Source organism: Phoenix dactylifera, chromosome 5 (assembly GCF_009389715.1).
Source record: "Phoenix dactylifera cultivar Barhee BC4 chromosome 5, palm_55x_up_171113_PBpolish2nd_filt_p, whole genome shotgun sequence".
Classification (NCBI taxonomy): domain Eukaryota; kingdom Viridiplantae; phylum Streptophyta; class Magnoliopsida; order Arecales; family Arecaceae; genus Phoenix; species Phoenix dactylifera.
Genome location: NC_052396.1, coordinates 4996063 through 5018624, shown reverse-complemented (window position 1 = coordinate 5018624; position 22562 = coordinate 4996063). Strand labels below are relative to the sequence as shown.

The 22562-nt window shown below is 37.9% G+C and overlaps 1 protein-coding gene across 1 annotated transcript in view; it reads right to left on the bottom strand.

The window, feature by feature from the left end:
• Positions 1-20685, bottom strand: part of LOC103722059 (tetratricopeptide repeat protein 27 homolog) — a 33972-nt gene extending 13287 nt beyond the window's left edge. Inside the window, 7 exon segments of the mRNA XM_039126591.1 lie at positions 8318-8407; positions 11847-11905; positions 15136-15463; positions 15543-15624; positions 17699-18030; positions 19720-19870; positions 20132-20685. Coding sequence (XP_038982519.1) covers positions 8318-8407; positions 11847-11905; positions 15136-15463; positions 15543-15624; positions 17699-18030; positions 19720-19870; positions 20132-20571 — 1482 coding nt within the window. The 5' untranslated portion in view covers positions 20572-20685.
• Positions 20686-22562: the final 1877 nt, after the last annotated feature.

Here is a 22562-nt window from a genome sequence, read left to right as displayed (position 1 = left end):
AAGATACTAAGTCATTGGCTCTAAGAAAAGAAGAAATTATTCCAATAGAGTTGAGTAGATCCTTGTGATATAGTCGGTCATGGGAATAGTCATGCATGTTGCTTTCTAGTTTCTACATTCCATCTTTTTGATGCACAGCATGTGTTTCTCATCATATAAAATAAGTATATGAAGCATAAGAAAAGGAACACAACTAAAAAAATTATAATATGATCTAGTGTCATGACATGAGATAAAGACCGCACAAATTCTCATCAACCTACCAGTTGAAGGATTATCAGACAAGTCTGTATGCTGCATCAATAATACGTATCAGGCATTAGGTTAGCAACAAGATATAATCATTTCAACCAATTTATTACTTGTGCCAGCCCATATCATTACTACAGGACTACATAAATGTGTATCAAAGAAATACAACTGGTACAGACCAATAGGTTGCAATACAAGATTGCACCATGCATTCTCATTCAGCCTAGGCACAGACATCAAGAATAGCCTTGTTCGTATTGAAGGTACTCTCAAACTTTTCTCCTATAATTTTTTGTCATTTTTTTAATTTCTGAAGTACCTGAAGGTCACGCATAAAAAGTGGATGTGATCATGACAGAGAATCATCATTTTATATCAGATGAAAGGTTAAAAATAACGTAAATAAACTCTATAAGTATTCTACTATATTGCCATTATATGAGCTTCCAATTGTATCAACACTATGTTAGAGCACGTATAACCTAGTCATAAATACATAAAATAGTTACACATATGCCTGCAGTTTTTTTTTCCCTATAAGTTTTTGAGTTTGTCTTTTGTTAATAAGCAACATAATGAAATGTTAGGTCATAAGACAATTTAGCAGGAATTAGGAATTTAGGATAGAATGCAGATGCTAAAGAATTATCAACACATATCTAAGATGATTAATGATCCTAGATATCTATAAATAAGTAAAATCCAGTGTTCGGTCATTAGGAGCATGTCCATAGACCTGTATAATGCAGTTAAAATCAATTTATATTTACCAGAAAACAAAGAATGAATTAGCATGTATCATTGTTCCGGCTGCTAATCTTTGTAATCACATCTTTCTATGCTAGTGTGTACCAAACATTGGCATGGAATATTAGTGCTATGTATTGACCAATATGGGCATGAGACATGATACTCAGATCAGTACCCTATTTCTTGCACTGAACAACTATAAAATAATCAACACTAATTCAAAGTGAAAAGCATGACAATACTATAATTTCTAATGTAACCTCTTGCATTAATTTCACCAAAAATGTTGAGCGATCATACCCCTCATATAAAAGCCACTGTTACTATGAAGCAATCTCTAGAGATACCTACCTCATGTAATTCAAACTTATCCCATCATTCAAAACCTCGACTAAGCCATCAAAAAGAAGAAAATATCATTTACATGTCGAATTCATATGAACTGAGAAAACAAGGATTTGACATAAGGCAGTGTACCAATAGCTATAAATGTTCAACATAATCCATCCGATTTGCTAAATGTTAGCATAGAGTGGAACTAAAAATAAAACTGATTCTATCACTGTATGCTCCAAAAACTCACAATGCCATGATGCAGAGGTCTTTCTTAAATGATGGGCTAACAGACTAAATTGATTAGCTTCATAATGACGGATAATGTATTGAACCTTCATAACACATGACTGATTAAATACATTAAACCAAGGTCCGCCGTACCGGTGGCCGGCCGGACCGGTACGGTACCGGTCCGGACCGGTACCGTACCGGCCGTTACCGCGAGCCAGACTTTTTTTTTTAATGTTGTCTCTGTTGGATCTTAAATTAAGTGAAAATTGATGTTTTTTTATTACTTTTTTCATGATTTTTGATATTTTCATATTTAAATTTAGGGTTCAAATTTGAAACATATATGATGCATGATTGCATGTTATGTTTTCCTCCCGTTCCAAATGATAAAATCATACACAAAATATCTTCAAATTAAGATACAATCATTTACATTCATTTAAAGTACTCTAGGATATCTAAAATCGGGACGAGTGCCGATGGCTCTCGTAGGTATCTGGATCATAAGTATAATCAGGAGGAGGCAAATCAACCCAATCAGAAGGAACGCGCGCCAGGTTATAAGAACTGTCGGATCTCTCGCTCACGCTCTGGCTCTGAGAGGTGTCCTCTGATTATGTAGGGGCCCATCCAAATATGGCGGAAGCAAAATCCATTGCACCATATCCATATTCGTCAGGCTGAGGCTGTGGATAATAGAATCCGTATCCGTATGTTGTCGGATCTGCAGTCGTATCCTGTCTTCCTGAACGACCTCGAGGAGCCCGTCTTCTATATCCAATAATATCCTCACGAAATCTATCAGGTGGTCGACCGTAGTCCGTATCCTGTGTAGTACCCATAAATTGGGACTCACCGGTGAAATAAAGACCACCCTCCGGCCCATTATCAGTGACGACCTGCACGACATTCTCCTCTCCTACCAGATCAATCACATCCTCCATAAGTTTCAGCATGTACGAGGTGTTGTGCACATAAGCCGAAGCATCAATCGACTTGTGGAAGAAGGTCTTAGCATCACAGTATGTCAGGAAGTTGATGATGCTCCGCCTGGTCGGACCGGTCCAACCATCGCACATGATGGTTAGTCCATATATGGGCCACTTGCTCTTGTAGGAGTCAATCCAATTCTCCAGCTCCTCCTTATTGTTGTCAAGAAGCTCACCGTATATATCCTTCGGGCCTGGAGGAGCTACACCGGGACCGGCAGCTTGTATGGCGGCAATGGCAGACCTGTAGTATGTATTGTCTGCCACATTCGCTGGGATGTGGCTGAAGTGAAACCAGGATCCAATAGCTCGCCACATAGTTTTCTTCTTATCCTTCATCCACATTGTGTCTACCCTCTGCTGCCTTGAATCTCTACTGGGGAGAGCATGCGGATCTACATCATGAATTGTCGCTCCTTCTGGAATTCCTCTAGATGACTTCTTTCGGCTACCAAAACTACCCAGCATAGATGCAATCCGGCCACGTTCTTTGCCGACGCCCTCCCTTACTGAAGTTGTCCTCAAGAACTCTGGATCTTGTCTAGTGCTTCGAGAACCGCCGCCCGACTCGTATGCGCAGGGCCCAAATCGAGCCCTATGCCTGGCCACCTCCTCCTGCTGCCACTGATCATCCAGGCTTGCATGCATGGCCGCCTGAATATCTGCCTCCTCCTCATCTAGATCCTCGACCTCCTCTGGCTCCCTAGAGTGATAGGAAGGTGGCTCTGCCGCTTGGCGATCGACCTCCGCCCTCTTCTTGGAAGCCATCTCCTTCGCTTCTTTGGCCTCAGCGAGATTCTGCCTCATCAGCACACGAATCTCGTTAGGACAATTTCGGCACGTAGCAACCTCACCGGAATTTCCGGCTAAGTGTTGCTTCAACCTGGTTACCCCTCCTCCCTTGAAAACCTTGTCGCAAAACTTGCATTGAAACTGGTGTCGTTGCCCCTCACTTCCAAGTCTTCGCCCATAAGACCAGCCAATATCACGCTTTGCAGGGTTCGTTTTTCTTGATGGCTCCATTTCTATCATAAAAGGACAACTTATCAAAAAATTAAGCTAATAAAGTAAATTTTTGCATTATCTTATTATTTAAGTAATTTATAAACTATTTTTTTAAGTAAATTATTAACAAAATTAATGAAATAATATAGGATAAAAAAACCGCACCTTAAATAGTCTCCGCTGGATTTTTTGAGCAGGACCTCCTCCTCAATTTGTGGGCTATCTCTCAAATCTTTCCGTCTCTGATTACTCTTTAGAGACTCACTCCTGGATTTTAGAACCTCAATTTGTTTGGAGTCTGGACAGAGGCTTAAAAAGTGGCCTCACTCTTTAGAGACCCTCGTTCGGTTTTTATAACCGAACGAGAGGCTTAAAAAGTGGCCGAGACTCTCGGCCGCTTCGTGCTGTTAATCCAAGATTAACAGAAAAGAAGTGGCCTTTCGGCCACTTCTTTCGTTGATTTGATGGGAAAGAAGTGGCCGGAGGCCACTTCCTTTGTTTTTTTATGGGAAGGAGTGGCCGGAGGCCACTTCGTTTCCCATTAAAAAAAAAAAAAAAGCTGTGGCCTGTCGGCCACAGCATCTTTTTTTTTTTTTTTGAAAGAAGTGGCCCGTTGGCCACTTCCTTCTTAAAATTACGCGCGGCGCGTGGTTTTTGAAACCACGCGCCACGCGGTGGCGCGCTGTGGTTCCCCCAAAAAAAAAAACGTTTTTTTTTTGGAAAGAAGTGGCCCGTGGGCCACTTCTCCCTTAAAACCACGCGCCGCGCGTGGTTTTAAGGGAGTTCCAAAAAAAAAACGTTTTTTTTTTTTTGGGGAACCACAGCGCGCCGCCGCGCGTGGTTTTAAGAAGGAAGTGGCCAACGGGCCACTTCTTTCAAAAAAAAAAAAAAGATGCTGTGGCCGACAGGCCACAGCTTTTTTTTTTTTAATGGGAAAGAAAGTGGCCTCCGGCCACTTCTTCCCATAAAAAAACAAAGGAAGTGGCCTCCGGCCACTTCTTTCCCATCAAATCAACGAAAGAAGTGGCCGAAAGGCCACTTCTTTTCTGTTAATCTTGGATTAACAGCACGAAGTGGCCGAGAGTCTCGGCCACTTCTTAAGCCTCTCGTTCGGTTATAAAAACCGAACGAGGCTCTGTCCAGACTCCAAACAAATTGAGGTTCTAAAATCCAGGAGTGAGTCTCTAAAGAGTAATCAGAGACGGAAAGATTTGAGAGATAGCCCACAAATTGAGGAGGAGGTCCTGCCCAAAAAAATCCAGCGGAGACTATTTAAAGTGCGGTTTTTTCATCCTATATTATTTCATTAATTTTGTTAATAATTTACTTAAAAAAATAGTTTATAAATTACTTAAATAATAAGATAATGCAAAAATTTACTTTATTAGCTTAATTTTTTGATAAGTTGTCCTTTTATGATAGAAATGGAGCCATCAAGAAAAACGAACCCTGCAAAGCGTGATATTGGCTGGTCTTATGGGCGAAGACTTGGAAGTGAGGGGCAACGACACCAGTTTCAATGCAAGTTTTGCGACAAGGTTTTCAAGGGAGGAGGGGTAACCAGGTTGAAGCAACACTTAGCCGAAAATTCCGGTGAGGTTGCTACGTTCCGAAATTGTCCTAACGAGATTCGTGTGCTGATGAGGCAGAATCTCGCTGAGGCCAAAGAAGCGAAGGAGATGGCTTCCAAGAAGAGGGCGGAGGTCGATCGCCAAGCGGCAGAGCCACCTTCCTATCACTCTAGGGAGCCAGAGGAGGTCGAGGATCTAGATGAGGAGGAGGCAGATATTCAGGCGGCCATGCATGCAAGCCTGGATGATCAGTGGCAGCAGGAGGAGGTGGCCAGGCATAGGGCTCGATTTGGGCCCTCCGCATACGAGTCGGGCGGCAGTTCTCGAAGCACTAGACAAGATCCAGAGTTCTTGAGGACAACTTCAGTAAGGGAGGGCGTCTGCAAAGAACGTGGCCGGATTACATCTATGCTGGGTAGTTTTGGTAGCCGAAAGAAGTCATCTAGAGGAATTCCAGAAGGAGCGACAATTCATGATGTAGATCCGCATGCTCTCCCCAGTAGAGATTCAAGGCAGCAGAGGATAGACACAATGTGGATGAAGGATAAGAAGAAAACTATGTGGCGAGCTATTGGATCCTGGTTTCACTTCAGCCACATCCCAGCGAATGTGGCAGACAATACATACTACAGGTCTGCCATTGCCGCCATACAAGCTGCCGGTCCCGGTGTAGCTCCTCCAGGCCCGAAGGATATATACGGTGAGCTTCTTGACAACAATAAGGAGGAGCTGGAGAATTGGATTGACTCCTACAAGAGCAAGTGGCCCATATATGGACTAACCATCATGTGCGATGGTTGGACCGGTCCGACCAGGCGGAGCATCATCAACTTCCTGACATACTGTGATGCTAAGACCTTCTTCCACAAGTCGATTGATGCTTCGGCTTATGTGCACAACACCTCGTACATGCTGAAACTTATGGAGGATGTGATTGATCTGGTAGGAGAGGAGAATGTCGTGCAGGTCGTCACTGATAATGGGCCGGAGGGTGGTCTTTATTTCACCGGTGAGTCCCAATTTATGGGTGCTACACAGGATACGGACCACGGTCGACCACCTGATAGATTTCGTGAGGATATTATTGGATATAGAAGACGGGCTCCTCGAGGTCGTTCAGGAAGACAGGATACGACTGCAGATCCGACAACATACGGATACGGATTCTATTATCCACAGCCTCAGCCTGACGAATATGGATATGGTGCAATGGATTTTGCTTCCGCCATATTTGGATGGGCCCCTACACAATCAGAGGACACCTCTCAGAGCCAGAGCGTGAGCGAGAGATCCGACAGTTCTTATAACCTGGCGCGCGTTCCTTCTGATTGGGTTGATTTGCCTCCTCCTGATTATACTTATGATCCAGATATCTACGAGAGCCATCGGCACTCGTCCCGATTTTAGATATCCTAGAGTACTTTAAATGTATGTAAATGATTGTATCTTAATTTGAAGATATTTTGTGTATGATTTTATCATTTGGAACGGGAGGAAAACATAACATGCAATCATGCATCATATATGTTTCAAATTTCAACCCTAAATTTAAATATGAAAATATCAAAAATCATGAAAAAAGTAATAAAAAAACATCAATTTTCACTTAATTTAAGATCCAACAGAGACAACATTAAAAAAAAAAAGTCTGGCTCGCGGTAACGGCCGGTACGGTACCGGTCCGGCCGGCCACCGGTACGTCGGACCTTGCTTTTAACGTTGGTTATAAGGTTTCAACCAAGGTTCACCGTCCCGGCTTGAACCGGGCGATACGGGCCATACCATACCGATTCAATATATGTACTTGTATGGTACTGGTACCGATGGCTTACCGACACTCAGTATGACGAAAAATTTTCGTACCGTACCATACTGATACTGTGCTAATGTGGCACCGGTACGGGGTCCGGTACCAAGACGGCGAACCTTGGTTTCCACTCAATCGTTGAGAATAAAAAGGATCAGTGATGTAGGACAGCTACGAGAAAGGGAAGAGAGAAAGGAGAAGAAGAGAAGAGGAGGAAGAAGAGAAAGGAGGCTAATCATTCAACCAATCATTCATTAACCCTAATCAAGTGCATGGACCCATATTTATAGGGTCACAAAATAACAAATAGACCCCTACAAATAAAATAATCCCATAAAAGCCCTAAAATAACAATATACAAATAAACCTAATCAACATAAAATAAAATAACATAAAATCAAATCAATCCAACCACAACGAAAGTGGCTGGACTATCTTCCTGCGACGACCGAGGCACTGCATAACAGGTGGTCCGGTACTGGTGTCCGCACCAATCAGACCAATCTTGCACATCATCTTAGAAATTCAGTAAAGGACCATAACAAAGTTACCCAGCTGTAATAACACGAAAATTCATAAGCACATACAAAAAATGCATGTGAGCTCACAAAACGCTAACCTTTACAGATAAGATAGGTTATAAAAATACAATACAAGTGATTAAATTGGGATAAATTTGTAAAGCTAAACATTGTGACTAGAGTACGTCCTATTTCTAATTATGAAAATCTTGAAGAACCATACAAATACAGAATATTTCTATTTCCTTTAACTATTGATTTTCTGACATCAGCACATTCTAAAGTAAATTAAAATGCAAAATACCCATGACATTCAACCCAACAAATGGAGGTAAAAAGAGTCAGCGAAACCAGCATGAAGAAAATTTATATGACAAAAAACTGGTAGAATAGACAATCCAAACCTGTTCTAGAAATCTGGGAATATAACCTAAACTATAATATTTCATTACTAATGGGTTGTCCTAGCTTTATAGTTAGTCATAGTACACATGATTAAGCAGCTTTGAGCACCTTCAGTGTATTAGATATGTATAAAAATAAAACAAACACAACAAAAGGACAAGAGTGATAAATAGATATTAATTGATACTTCCAGATTCTATATGAAAGAGAAGCATTAGCATGAACTTATTCCAAATACAAGCATAATTTGTAAAATATTGCCACAATTTGCAGATAACGTCCACAAGACTGATCTAATGCACATGAATTTTGTGAACTTCCCGTATGAAATGAACCATAAGCACACATAAGTGGATGAAATGAAGCAGTCATCCACATTTAGGGGAACATAATAATTCTCCAAAGACACATAATAATTCAATACCAAAAAACAATTCAATATAATATTACCAGCTTATCCATCATTAACAAAGCCCGCTGCTTTGTGCGACTACGAGTGGATTCCCATCGAATGCGCAGTATGTCACAGAAGCTTCTAATCTAGAAAGGAAAGACTTAATTAGAGATGACTACAACTTCCATATCAGAAACAGAAAAATTATTTGTTGCTAATGATTGCAGTCCAAAGTTTTCATCCTCGGCAAAATTTATCATATGATAGAATCTATGAAAAAGCTGCCTGGCATACATAAACTAAAAATGCAATGCTCATTCAGAATTGGAACACGTATCTTTTCATAATAGTTTGAAGCTGAACATGCACAAATATGACCCTTTACAATATCGGCACGTAGTACGGTACGAGACAGTGAGACGTATCGAGTATCGATATAGTACAAAATTGCATATCAGTTTGGTATCGGTACAGTTCCATACACCCGGTATGGTACGATACCAACAGGTATGGAAAACCTTGCCGCAAGATGGGGTTGTCCCGATTTTCCCATGGGATATAGGATGCATTGCCATCCTACCCTATCCCAACTCCCAAGACATGCCGATCGGATGCTTAAGACAATGGCAGAACTGTCCTGTCCCAACGCTTAAAATGGTACCGTCCTGGTGTCCCATGGGACGTCCCGCCAGGACTTGAGTCCATAATGTGAACTATGGGATGCCATGAATTGTTTCAATTTAATTTCACCAAACCTTTATATCTTGAGTTTGTAATGGTACTTGAAAAAATATATGCCCCAACTTTTGTAAATGCAATGACAAACTACATGACTGAACGAAATAATAAATCATGTGTCATTAGTTAATTTTCATTCATCAGAAAATTATATCACAGTATAGGCCAATAGGAATGAATTATATTTCAAATTGCATTTTACATGATGAAGTGAGTTCCTGACTTGACATTTATAACGGTCTTGGTGACTGGTATAGACTAGCATCTCCCAACATTTGTTAAGCAAACTCCAATACGTTGTGGGACACTGCTTAACAGTCAACCCAAAAATAGCATCAGCCCTCCATTATTTCCAAACGCGTCCATTCAACATCTTTTCTCTCATTTGGTGAGGAGCCTTCCACTTATCTTACCCCATTCTCCTATGACTTCACTTCTAAGTGCATAACCCTACAATCTAAAATGTAATAAGATTTTGATCCATAACGTAGTTTGAGACAAACAGATATTCTATCATCCACTAATGCAAAATAGTATCAGCCCTCCATTAAATCAAAGCCTACAATTTGCACCACCACAAACACCCTTCCGAAAAAGAGGAAATGGAAAAATTGAAAAACAGAAGGCTTCTAACACCCTTAAAGACTAATATTCAGCCAATATTCACCATCTCATTGTGTTCCCATGCTGCTCCAACCTTAGATTTTATTGTGCGATCGTTGACCTGATTTATAGCAAACATCATGTGTGCTCAAAACAAGAATATGTGCATCAATGGGTGCAACTATGTACAAATTAATTTGCATCTGTCTCAACATTACCTACTAAACATGCTGGCTTACCATGGTGGTAAAAACTTGGTGGTACTACCAGAGTCTTGAGTTCTGGTCCCACCTCGACCATGGTTTGGGGGTTAGAGGTATTTAAGGGTGGGCTATCCCCCATTTGTAGCCTATTGCATATGGGTCTCTTCTATCACAAAAACAAAAGGCTGGACAGGGGGTTGTGGTGGGGGTGGGGGTGGGGGTGGGGGTCGTGGCCTGGTGGGGTAAGAGAATTCAGTGAGAATACTTACCGGTGATTTTTTCTTTTATCCTAAATGTTCTTACATGTGACAGCAAAAGCAACAATGGTGAAGTATGTGAACTATTATTAATGTTCTTGACAAAAAAGTCTAACATGGAGTGAACAAAATGCTTAAAGGTGTAATCTAAATGAGCAACCTCAGCATAAGAGCTAGTGGCAAAATGTCGCTTCTCAGGATTACTTTTACTAGAATAACTCAAAATGAATAGTAGGCTAGTAAACTACAATTACAATCTCCGAGCTATCATTACACCATAAATTGGAAATGACCTCGAGGTAGGAGTAGCCTAGAGGAGATGGTGTACTGAAAGTATTAAATGATTCAAAAGAACACTGCATAGTGGAACAGGGAGTCAAAGCATATAATAGTAAACAGTGATAAAATGCTTAACCTTATGTATGACAAAAACAATATTAAGCCAAAATAAATCACACACAAGCTATGAAAAACTGTGCAACAACATGAATAGAGGCCCAAAATTACGTGCTAATTCAAAAAAGCAGTATCCATTACATAAAGAAAGTTAAGCATGAGAGATTGAACTGAAAAATTGCCAGATTAATGATGGATATAAGAAACTCAACCCAAAAAAAACCAAGAGAAATCATTACAAGCTGATTTCAAGGGCCTAAAACAGAGGATGATTGCAGAAAAGGAGAGAATGCTTTTGGACACTTTAAAGCATGATCTCAGCAGCAATTTGCAGAGCCCAAATATATGTTGATATTATAAGGATAAAATAAATAAATAAATAACCTGCTAGTGAGATCCAATAAAGAATATAGAACATAACAAAAAAAAATACTATATGATCAAACATAACATCATGATCATCTATAGTGAATGCAACTGAATACCTACTGGCATAGAATGAAGAAAAGAATTTCACTTGAATTTATAGGGAAGAAATAAAGTTATCATGCATAGATCACATTGAAATGCTAAAAAGGACTGCTAGCCTTGACTACATCTATTTATTCCCCTTATATGGAACATTTAGGTTGAAGCAAATACAGTGCAACCATGTGTCATGTTCACATGTTCACATCTCACAGGGATAAATCTATAATGAAATAAAACTTAAGGGCTATTCACTGTTACCATAATAAACTCATGACCCATGGGTGGTTCCTAATACATATCATGGAGAAATTCTTAATGAACTGTTTGAGATCCTGCTTGAACAGTTTTCTTTGGCCAAAAAAAAAAAGTGAATGACAGCCAGCAAGCACTATATTAAATAAATTGTGTTGGTTCGGCAGCATGTGATACTGTGGACAAAAACATCGATCCATTGCTTTTGTCACTTGATGTCTTAGATGGACAATTTGGCCATAGATGTGATTGGGATTGAATCTTTCCTTTCCTCTTCGTCTAGATATTTTTCAATTCAAAAAATTCCATGTATTATTGGTCCTTGGTTGCATGAGAGTTAGTTGCCAAACCATCAAAGAAGGGAACATACTCGTCTTATTAAGTTTAATGAAAGGCCGCATCTTGCAAAAGTTGACAGTGCAATTCAACACCAATTTGCAGAGAGGAAATGTCATGTCTAGATAAGTGGATCAGTTGTGAGAAGTCTCAAACTATTGGTTGCATGTCAGGATCCATGAAGCTTAGCCAATGCACATGGGTAAAAGTTTTTGATAAAATAGTAAGAGAGGCACATGGAATGAGTGCAAGAAGGAAGGACAACTAGGTTAAGAAAGTAGTGGACCCAATGATACTAGAATTAATAATACAGTCAATTCAATACTTACTGAGTAGCATGATTGATGTTGGGCATCAACAGCCTCTATGTATGGGGCCATTTCCCAGCCTATAGCATTAAAATCAAAACAAACATATCAAGCAATGAGAAACACAAAATCATGGCTTCTAGAATGAAAAAAAAAAATCCATAAAATCAAACAATAATAATATGCACAAAATTTGAAATAATATGTAAGAAATAAAAACTGGTAAAGAGAAAATCAATTGTTATGTATGAAATTTCACATTCTACAAAAACTGTTCAATTATAGATGGTTGTGTGGGTATGAACTCTTCCAAGAAAAAATAAATTAACAAAATATGAATTTCTTGAACTTGTGAGAGTGTGTTGAGTTAACAAAACCAATCATCTTGAGCATACAGTGTATGAATTCTTCTAAGAAAAATAAATCAACTGAATCTAATACCCTTGTTCTACATTGCTTAATGGCACTGTTTTGGCACCTTTAGAAGAAAGATCATAACCCTAAATTAAGTCAAGACATTAAAGACTCATTAGAATATGGTATGCCGTACCGGCCCGAACTGGGTGGTACGGGACATACCATACCGTACCGGTTCGGTACCGATATCTGATACGGGTGGCGTACCGACACTTAAGATAAGCCTTGATGGTCACTCCCAGGTACCGGTTCAATATAATGTCCATATAAAGAAATTCAGCCTATCAATGGTCAGGGCTTATCTATTCCACACATGCAATACACCAAATAAGTCATAAGAATGAAGGACCAATTTTGCATGGAGAGAAGCCAACAAAAATGCAAAATGTTCTCGCTATGCACAGTCAGCAAAGCCAACAAGCAGAATCAGTAGAAACAACGACAACATAATTTACACAGGACCCCATTCTCTCAAAACTAGAGGCTTCACTCAGCGTGGACATGCTGCATACAATGTACAGAAGAATGTGAATTAATTATGTACTACATTTGTGGCAACTTGGTGCCATACCAGTACAGGCCAAGCTGACAACTAAGAAAAATTGCTGATATTACAGCCCCATTGATATTTGTAATTTGAGCTAGCCTACAAAGCATGATCCACTTTATGCACACAATATATCTAGACGAAAGAATTGTGTACAAGTTCCAAGCAGTACTTCCAAAAGCACCCCGGGGGAAGTTTCTTCTCTTTTTAGTTGCAACTTCATGTTTATATTTTTAAAATGTACAACTTCTCTTGTCTACCATAATCTTATGATTTAATATCTTTTATCTTATTGTTTCAGTCTTTTTGAAGGCTTAATCAGAATAATAGACCACAAATACAGGTACAACTTCAACCAGAACTTCCAGCATTCCTGTAAACTAACAAAGAACATGACCGAAATTATGTATATTGACATTATAGGGCTATAATCAAACTACTGCTTTTCAGACTAGCACTTCGTCAAACAAAACATCAATTGTCGAATTATTAATTTTAACATTTATCTTACAAATATGAGGGTTGCTAAAGACAGTAAAGCTGCCTCAATTACAAATCTAGAAAAACTGGAGATTTACAAGGCATGTTGGAGAAAACAAAGAATAAAATTATTAATAATTTTTTGACACCACTAATAATTAATAAGTTAGTCATCAATAATTTGTTCAAAATATCAGTAACTAAACTCAACTACATATAATTATGAATCATAAATATTGAACACAAAACAGTATAAACAGCAGATTGCTAAATAATAAAAACTAAAAATATATATACAAATAAAGCAGAAAAACTTAAAATGAAAAATAAAATAGTATAAATGTGGATGCCAAAACAGGATAGTCCAGGCTAAATATGAAAAATGGGTAAGCAAAGGACTAGTGTAGTAATAACTAGAAAATGAACCATTACTTAGCGAAATTGTACCTGTAATTTCGAAACTAAGGGTTTTCTGAAAAAAGATTGTTATATTTGTTCTCAATTTTCATGTTTTCTTAATTTTGTCTTCTTAGTTTTATCTTTTTTCTATTTTTTTGAATATATTGTACGTATTTTACATTTTTCACGTGGTTTTATATCTCCTCATTTATATTTTTGTATATTTTACTTTATTTTACGCATATGCACATATTCAGTTGTATATCTCTTTGTTATATTTTGTTTTATTTCAATTTATTTTTCTATTTCATAATTTGTGTTGATTCTGTTGTTTAGTTTTTTTTTTAAAGTTTGTTTTCGTTATCAAAAAAATAAATAAATAAAGGACACTAGCTACAAGAGGTGAGAATTGAGACAGACAACCAAAAAAGAAAGAGCTAGAGGGGTAAGGCAGAGAGAAAAGGAAGTAGTAGGAAAGAATGCTTGTTTTGCATGTTTGTGCACATGTATAGAGAGAGAGAGAGGGCAAAGTTGGAAAAGTGAGTATGATAAGGGAGGGGTCCTCGGAGACCTCGGGATGCAAGTGGCAATAATAGGAAAGTGTGTGTTGGTGTGTGCACCTAAGTACACAAAGGGGAAGAGAAAAGGCAATAACTAGACAGGTGGATTAGGGCAATTGATATGGATACTTGGGAGGTGAGGGTGGAGAATGCATGGAACAGGGGGCAAAAGAGAAGTTCCATATGAGGAATTGCATTAGAGGGTAAAAATTATAAAGATTTGCAAACAACACTAATATATTATATATTACCAAATAAAGTAAGAAAAACAAATAGATTATATAATATATTACCAAATAAAGTAAGAAAAACAAATAGATTATATGGGGAAAAAATGACTGAAAGAACCTATCCAAAAATTCAACACACTCTTTTATTAATATAGTATAGACACAGATGAACAATACTGAAAAAGAACTTGATCAACAACACTCAGAAACAGCTAAAAGAAGAAGCAGATTGTACAGGCATGCAATCATACTCCTAACTTGCTCAAGTCAGGAATATATTCAATCCACGTGTTCATTCTCAGCAATAGTTTTTTTTAAAAAAAAGTCAATAAGAATATAAGCATGCAACATTTCGAATTCAATGTAGAACCATAAAATTCAGCGGCATGTTTCAACATTCATGATCATGGGCAAACCTAAATTGCATCAAAGAAAATTTCAATGCATGGTCGGCGAATAAGACAGTAAGCAAATTAAAATTTTATCACATAGGAAAAACCTAAAGAAAAAAAGAAAAAAGACATGGGAGAGAAAAGGAACAGCTATTAGCTTTAATAATAGAGTAAGAGAATATAAACCATACAGACCACTGATGCTTATACATAAACAGAATATTTTTGAACAGTGATTCAATGAATTGATACAAATCCATTCATTTTAAAGGTAGAAAAACCTACTTGACAGTTCATCATCATGATTTATCCTACTAAGATGTAGGCATTGTGCTAGTACAACAGCTTGTTGGATTGCCGTTAATGTAGTATCCTTGCTAATTTTAATAAGATCTCCATTCACACCATTAACAGTGCTCACATTGTCACTGTCCATCAATCTTGGCGCCATTAATATATCGCAACAATCATAATGTCCATTAATATTTGAATCCTTTTTATTTTCATAAGCATTACTATTGCTCTGGGCTTGAGATAACTCTGCTGCGCTTCCACCACCATGGATTTGCTGATCAGTGTTCGCAACAAGCACCAATTGAGGCTTCGCATCCACCTAGATCAAACTATGGATTAGTTTCCTTTATGAAGATGCTAGACTGCAACATGAGAACTGATATTTCAATAAAATGAACCTGGTGTATTGTCCTGAAGCCAAGAGCCCCTGTAACAGAAAGATGCAGTCCACTTGCTTCTTCAGCGCATCTCAGATGCACCCTATAAAGAAGGGCTATTTTTACAAATTAAAAGAAATAATATGGAGTACATTGAAGATATCTTCAACAAAAAATAACATTACATCTAAATTAATACATGTAACTATCACATGCATCAAATGTTGCAATGTGGGAAGTAATATCTTACAAACATAAAGAATGTAAATACTGCAATAAGTATTGAAAAGCTCATGCTGCTTGTTCATAATTTCACCTTCAACACGAGGTAATGGGAAAGGGGGAAAAACATCCTAACATTCTTGCCTCCAGAAAATTTAAAACTAGCTAGAGGATGTAGATAAAATTATTCCGGGGCATGTAAGCAATGTCAACTTTCAGATAATCATGCATGAAAGAAGCAAGATACTAAGGCAAATCTTAAGTTTCCTTTTATAACAAAGATATGTCTATTAGCCTTATACACAAGTTTCTACCGGGTCTGAAAGGCAAAAAAATGAACAAGGAAACAGAGGCCATTCGTTCATAAATGCCATCAATCATTAGCATTCCAATTGTCCCATATATGTATCGTTTTGTAAGTGCCATCTATCTTTAAGTCAGTTTTATGGATATTCAGACCAATTCTTAGATGGAGCCATCTTGACTTAAATATCATGAACCATAGCTGACCTTTGTAATGGGAGAAAGATTAAATAATTATGGTGAGGGTGTCTTTGTCCAAATTGAAAATGAAATTATTAACAAAGCAAGTTTTTACATATACTTTCTCACAACTTCCAATTAATCTTTATAGCCCCAAAGACCCTAGAAAATTATAAGGGATGTTATCAATGCTTGATGAGTTGGAAAGAAACTACTCAGTTTTGGCCGAAACCATGAATTGCTTTCAGCACAGTCCTGACAGAAACATCTTTGTTTAAACCAAAACAGATTTGTTTATACATGTCAAATACAGCCAAACCATAAAACCACATTGCCCATTTTTACTTTTGTCTCTTCCCCTCTTCTCCTCCTTTGTCATGTTTTTGTTCATCACTTTTATGCCATCTCTTCCTCTCCTCCTTTCCACTCTTCTTAATTCTTTTATTCCAACTGTCCAATTAGGAGCATCCTAAGTGCCTGACACTAGGTACCTCTATGAAACCTCAAGACATTTTAAAACACTGTCCATAGCCATAAAAAATGTGCAACAAAGATTAAGGAAGCAAATGGCTGAAATGTAAGGCAAGGATATGATAACTTGATTGAAGTACAGATGATTTTGCAGATCCAGTAAAAGAAGAGTTGATGATGTCATGATGGTCAATGAGAAGAAGAACAAAGGGATGCCTTAAAAGGATTGAGAAGTCAAAACTAGTAAGTCATCATGAAGACCCAAAATAAGAGTAAATAAAGTTCATTAATAATAAATACACAAATTCTGCACTCTGTTATGGTTTCTAGGTAAAGAGGCTTCTTTTTGTAACACTAGTCCATCCTCGTGAGATATCGTAGTGCATATCAATTAAAAAACCATATTATCATACTCATATGTAGTATCAATTTTAAAAAAAACAATATTATCACACATATTTGCTACTTCATAACCACCCAAAGTTTGAGATTATATATTTTGCAGCTAGTAAGATGATGCAACATGCGAACAAATGGTAAATTCCGGCACACACAGAAATGGTTACCCTTATATTGTGATTACACATGCATGACCTCTATGAAGAAGTTTTAAACTCAGTGGTAATCAAAAATACATGAATGTGGATGTGGACATGCAATTATTCATTTGACATACAACTCAGAAAATGATGCCAACAATTTCACTCCAAGACTCATAGAGATCTAGAATAGAGTAAATTGGAAATGACTTGCAGAGAAGTCCAACAAAGTCCTGTACACTCGTGCTCAAAAGTACTATTGCAGAATATAAAGTGCATTGCTTTCTACTTTGCTAAGGCAAGCTGGAAATTTATTGAGTTATATGCATATTCAGCGAATGAAAAATGTGAGAAATCACGGGAAAAGCAACCATGTCAGAATGATGATCTATAGAACTAGTTGTGCAATATCTCTAAAAAGGTTTGATGGAGTACAAGTGTAATAAGCAGTCAAGTACTCACCTTGAGGAGTCAACTCGACCATATTTATAATCAATAATTCCTGCTTCTAGTTGAGACATCGATACAATTCTTAAAGCTTCTCCCTCGTATAACATAGAACCCCAGTAATTGGTAACTTTTTCTAATTCACCAAATTGAAGCAAGGTGTTGTTCTTAAATAGTTGTAGTAGGTCATATAGAGAAGATGATAGCTCATCTAGAATCCTCTGCTGAAGGAGGACGAGTCTAGACAACCACCAAGATATACTTCTGCTACCATTGAGACAAGAATCTTCCCCCTCCATGTACAAATCCTTTATCTTGCTTAACAAAATCTTTGCATAGACAATATACTGCAAAAGAAAAGATTTCACAATTTATGCTAGTAAAAAGCCAAAAGGACATGGCACATAAACAAAGGAAATTGCTACAATAACTCCTTCGGAGAATTCATTTTAACTCAACAATAATGACATAATCAGCAAGCTTCTAAGGAAAAAAGGGAAAACAGATTTTACATCATGTCCAAGAGAACTGTCGACGTTAATGTATCAATGATACCATGGATGACATTCCATTGCATCACACCTTGTATTATAAATATTGACATATTTCTAATAACAACCTTGTGAGAAGTTACAAACCACGTAAATAATTATACATAAGGAGTAAGATTCTCTCAACAACTAAATACACCTATGCATCTAATATGGAAAACAACACAACAATATTCTACTTAAGATAACCAATCACTCCTCTCCATAACTCCCTCTTGCACAAAACCAAATCATCTAGTTAAGGCAAATGAATAGATAATTCTCATTGTGCACCAAAACATAATACAAGGGAATAAAGATACAGATGATAGCTCTGATAAAAGAGAGGTGAGAATCTAGAATTTCTCACAATTATACATCAAAGCACATAACTAGGTTGTCTTCTTGTTTAACAAAAGCACCTACTGGCGAAGAAGAGAAGGCACTTGCCAAATTGGTCGTAAAAGCACTTGCACAGAATTGGTATGCACTAAGGTAGCGCTTGTAGATAAGGTAGGCATGGAATAAAACTTCGACAAAAGTGGGCGCAAAAACAAACGCATGCTACAAACCATCAACAACAGCAACCTACATATGGCTCTCAACTAGAAACTTACAAAGGAACTGGTGATAGTGGATGAGAAGATTTTAGACTTTCAACTTGTGCTCAATAAAGAATGAAAAGCAATAAACTCCTTGGGTGGAAAAATAGATGGAATATATAGTCAAGTTGTGAAACGATCAAAAGAAGCTTTAATATTAACCTAGATTCTAGTTAATGATGAAAAAATTATACACAGGTGAAGAGAAAACTAGGCAGAATTTCTGGTCTCCAAATAATGTACAGAGATGATTGACAAAATGATTTTTTTTATATTTTTCCCAGCTAGTGCCCTAAAAACCAATCCTGCTCTATCAGGTAATGTGACAAGAGTAGGCAAGCAAGGAAAACATAAAATAAATGACCTCTTCTTTTCAGCTAATCCATATATCCATGGTTATCAAATTGTTAATATGGTCCCGGGCAGTTATAGGCCTAGGTACAATGCCTACACTTAGCGGTCATATTACCTAAAAATCTATAAACTTTGTCAACAAATTCTGTAAACTTTTTTTAAAAAAGAGACTTGTATGAATGAATATATGACTAATTTATATAAACTTCTGAAAGAATCAAAATATTGATAACAGGTATTGCAACTAAGTCTTCAACATATGGGCACCAAAATTCGAGAATCTTTTGTTTAACTACTCAATATTTATTCACATAAGCTCTTTATTCATTGATTTAAAGAGCTCATAGTTTCTGATCAACATAATGTGAAACTTAAACAGTTAATGTTACGGTACCACAACATAGAAGGAAAAAAAGGAAGCTAAGAATGAGTTGTAAAGGCCAAGTTATATGCACCTAGTCAGCCTGTATATGAAAACATAACATAAATTAGACAGGGAGAAAAGTCAATTTCTACCAATCATTCTATAGAAGGGCCTCGAATTCAATACCTGTAAGAGTGGGAACTTCCCTTGAACATCAGAACCAACGGAAGATAGCTGATTCCGAGCCCATACATCCCACTCCCCTCCACTGATATTAACACCATCCTTCTTTGACCGTGAAAATAATAGAGGAAAAGGAGAAAAACTCCCAACAGGCCTTCAAAACGAAAAAAAAAAAAAAGAAAATTCATAAAGACCATAGCTTTATTGAATTCTTATACTTTGATCCAGAAAAAAGTTAGCACTGTTCTTTTTCGATGGCAGAAACAATAAAACACGAGCAAAATTCCCATAAGCCATCAAAAATTTAACAGAGAGCCAAGAAGATCGATAAAGAACGTATCTTTAGCTGAAATCTTCATATATTAACCTAGAAACTCGTGGAAAGAGTCTATCTTGAGAGTCTAAGAACACTCACCCGGTCACATTCTGCTGCGTAAAAGCAAGAAGCGACGCAACTCCGACGCACATCAACAGCGCACACCTGCACTCCATGTCAGCGTCGGTATCCGCATCAAGAACTTGGAGCCAGGCCGCCGAGTTGCCGTTCCGTAGAAACAACTCAACGCTCCTCTCCACCTCGTCGTAGAACCGGGCGGCACACTCCACGGAGTCCTCGAACTCCCACGAGTCCGCGAATCCGAAGACGAGGCGAGTAGCATCCGAGGAGAGCGCGTCCGCGTAGTTTCCCCGTTCGATCGAGTCGAGGAGGTCCTCGACCAGGGGACGGAGGGGGTTCGGCAGGGCGGCGGGCGGAGGGTGGGAGGACGGGGGAGGGGGAGGGGAGTCGTGAGATAAAGTGAATCGGAGGAGGCGGAGCTCCACGGCTCGGAGAAAGACCGGCTCTGAGGAAGCCATGAGCACGGGAGAAGAGTGGGCGGGATTGGGGATTTAGTTAGGGTTTTACAAGGACAACGGAGGAGGCGGTGATTAGAACCAGCTGTCAAACTTTTCAAATGGTCTTTCTTGATTCGTTTGCCTAGTTACGGCCCTAATTATAGTCCCACATCGAATAATTGCACACGCACACCAGAAGGACCTCAAACAGTTGCGGCTGACGTGTCATTTGTCGGGCACTTCTTTCATCGGGGTCTACACTACTCAATGTAGGAGAATAATTATCACAAGATATGAAGATATCTCTCCTATTTTTTTCCATATTTTTTAATATAAAATATTTCATAATCAGGACGCCAACAAATAAAAAATAAAACACATATTTCAAAGCCTAATTTTAATTATACTTCGAATAAGACCAAGTTTTCTTAAAAATTATACTTTAACCTATTAAGAACTCCTTTTCCTCCTGACAAGAAAATTTTCCACTAGTCAAATTCTTGTTATAACTACTAAACCATATTACATAACAATTATTTAAAAAGAAATTATATGGATCAATAAAAATCAAAGCACCCATAGCATATTTTGAAACCGTCTATGTGAGCAACCTTCTTTTTGAACCCATTCCTTCTCTGTCCCTAGTTAATAGGAGCATCCATATTCGCTGCCGAGCCACCATTGGGGCTAAAGAGCGTGGTGCTGATGCTTAGAATTATCGTCATGACAATGTACATAGGCGACCATTGCTCGTTGGCGAGCACGTAGCCATATGGGTCATCGCTAAGTGCATGCAAAATGGACATGCACATGCACTCGTCGATATACACATTGGGATGCCACATTTCTCATGTGAAGATAATCTCAGGCATCATGTTAGGATAGTTAGGTGGAAACTTCATAATGATGGCGACCTTCCACTCAAAGATATGGTTCTCGTCGATGAAGTCGACATAAGGAGAAGCTCCTTGAGCTGCTTTTGGAGGAGTTTTGCCTGGATCTTGCCAGGCATGAGGAAAAGCTAGATTTTTGGGCTTGCAAAGATAGGGATTAAAGAGAGAGGAACAAGGGCGTAATATATTTATAGGGATAGCCGAGGTCCCAAGTTTTCTAACAGAGATGTACAAAATTCCTACAATGGTCGATACATATAGAATTGTGAATTAGAAATTTAGAATAGCTAGGATTCCATGAAGTTTTGAAGAGTTTGGTTCAAAGTCACACGGTCTTATGAGAGAGGAAGTACTTTGATATGGTGAGAGGTATGTGATTGCTTTCCATCTTAGTCATTCAAAAGTGAAGTCGGAGAAAAGAAAAAGGTTGGCCCCGAGTGGATTGACAACCGTGAGCAAGGAGATCTAACTTAAGATGGCTTAGTACAAGCTTCCCTCCTTGAAGCTGAAGACCTTGTAAAATAAAATCTTACATTGTAATAACCCTTAGATGGGGAGCAAATTAAAGTCCCTACCGAATATTATAAACAAAAAAGTATAATTGCTTCTTTGAAGCCAGGTTTTTCATAGTCACCTAATATTCATTTTTATATCCAAATCTATCCAAATATAGGTACAAATTTAAACATCTTACTAATATTTATATCTATATTATATCCGTTAAAAAAAAATAAATATACATATGAATAAATAACTATCCGATCCATATCCGACTTTATTTATAGCACTATTTAATTTTATATAACACCAAAAATAAATGACCGTATTAATCTGTTATTAACTTAATTTATTATTCACTTCGTAAAATCTTTTATTCTATAATCATAAAGTTTAATTATCTGCCTCATATCCATATTTGTTTAAATCAAATATGAATATATATATTTTTGCATCTAACTAACATTCTGATTCATACCTGTATTCATTAAATAAAATAAATATAAATATACTAACATCCGCCGCTTGCTGCTTTCACACAGCACTTGCCCTTAATAAAGATTAATTAGGTTCAATTAATTGAGCCTACTGTTATAGCGCCTAAGAGCTCAACAGCTGTAG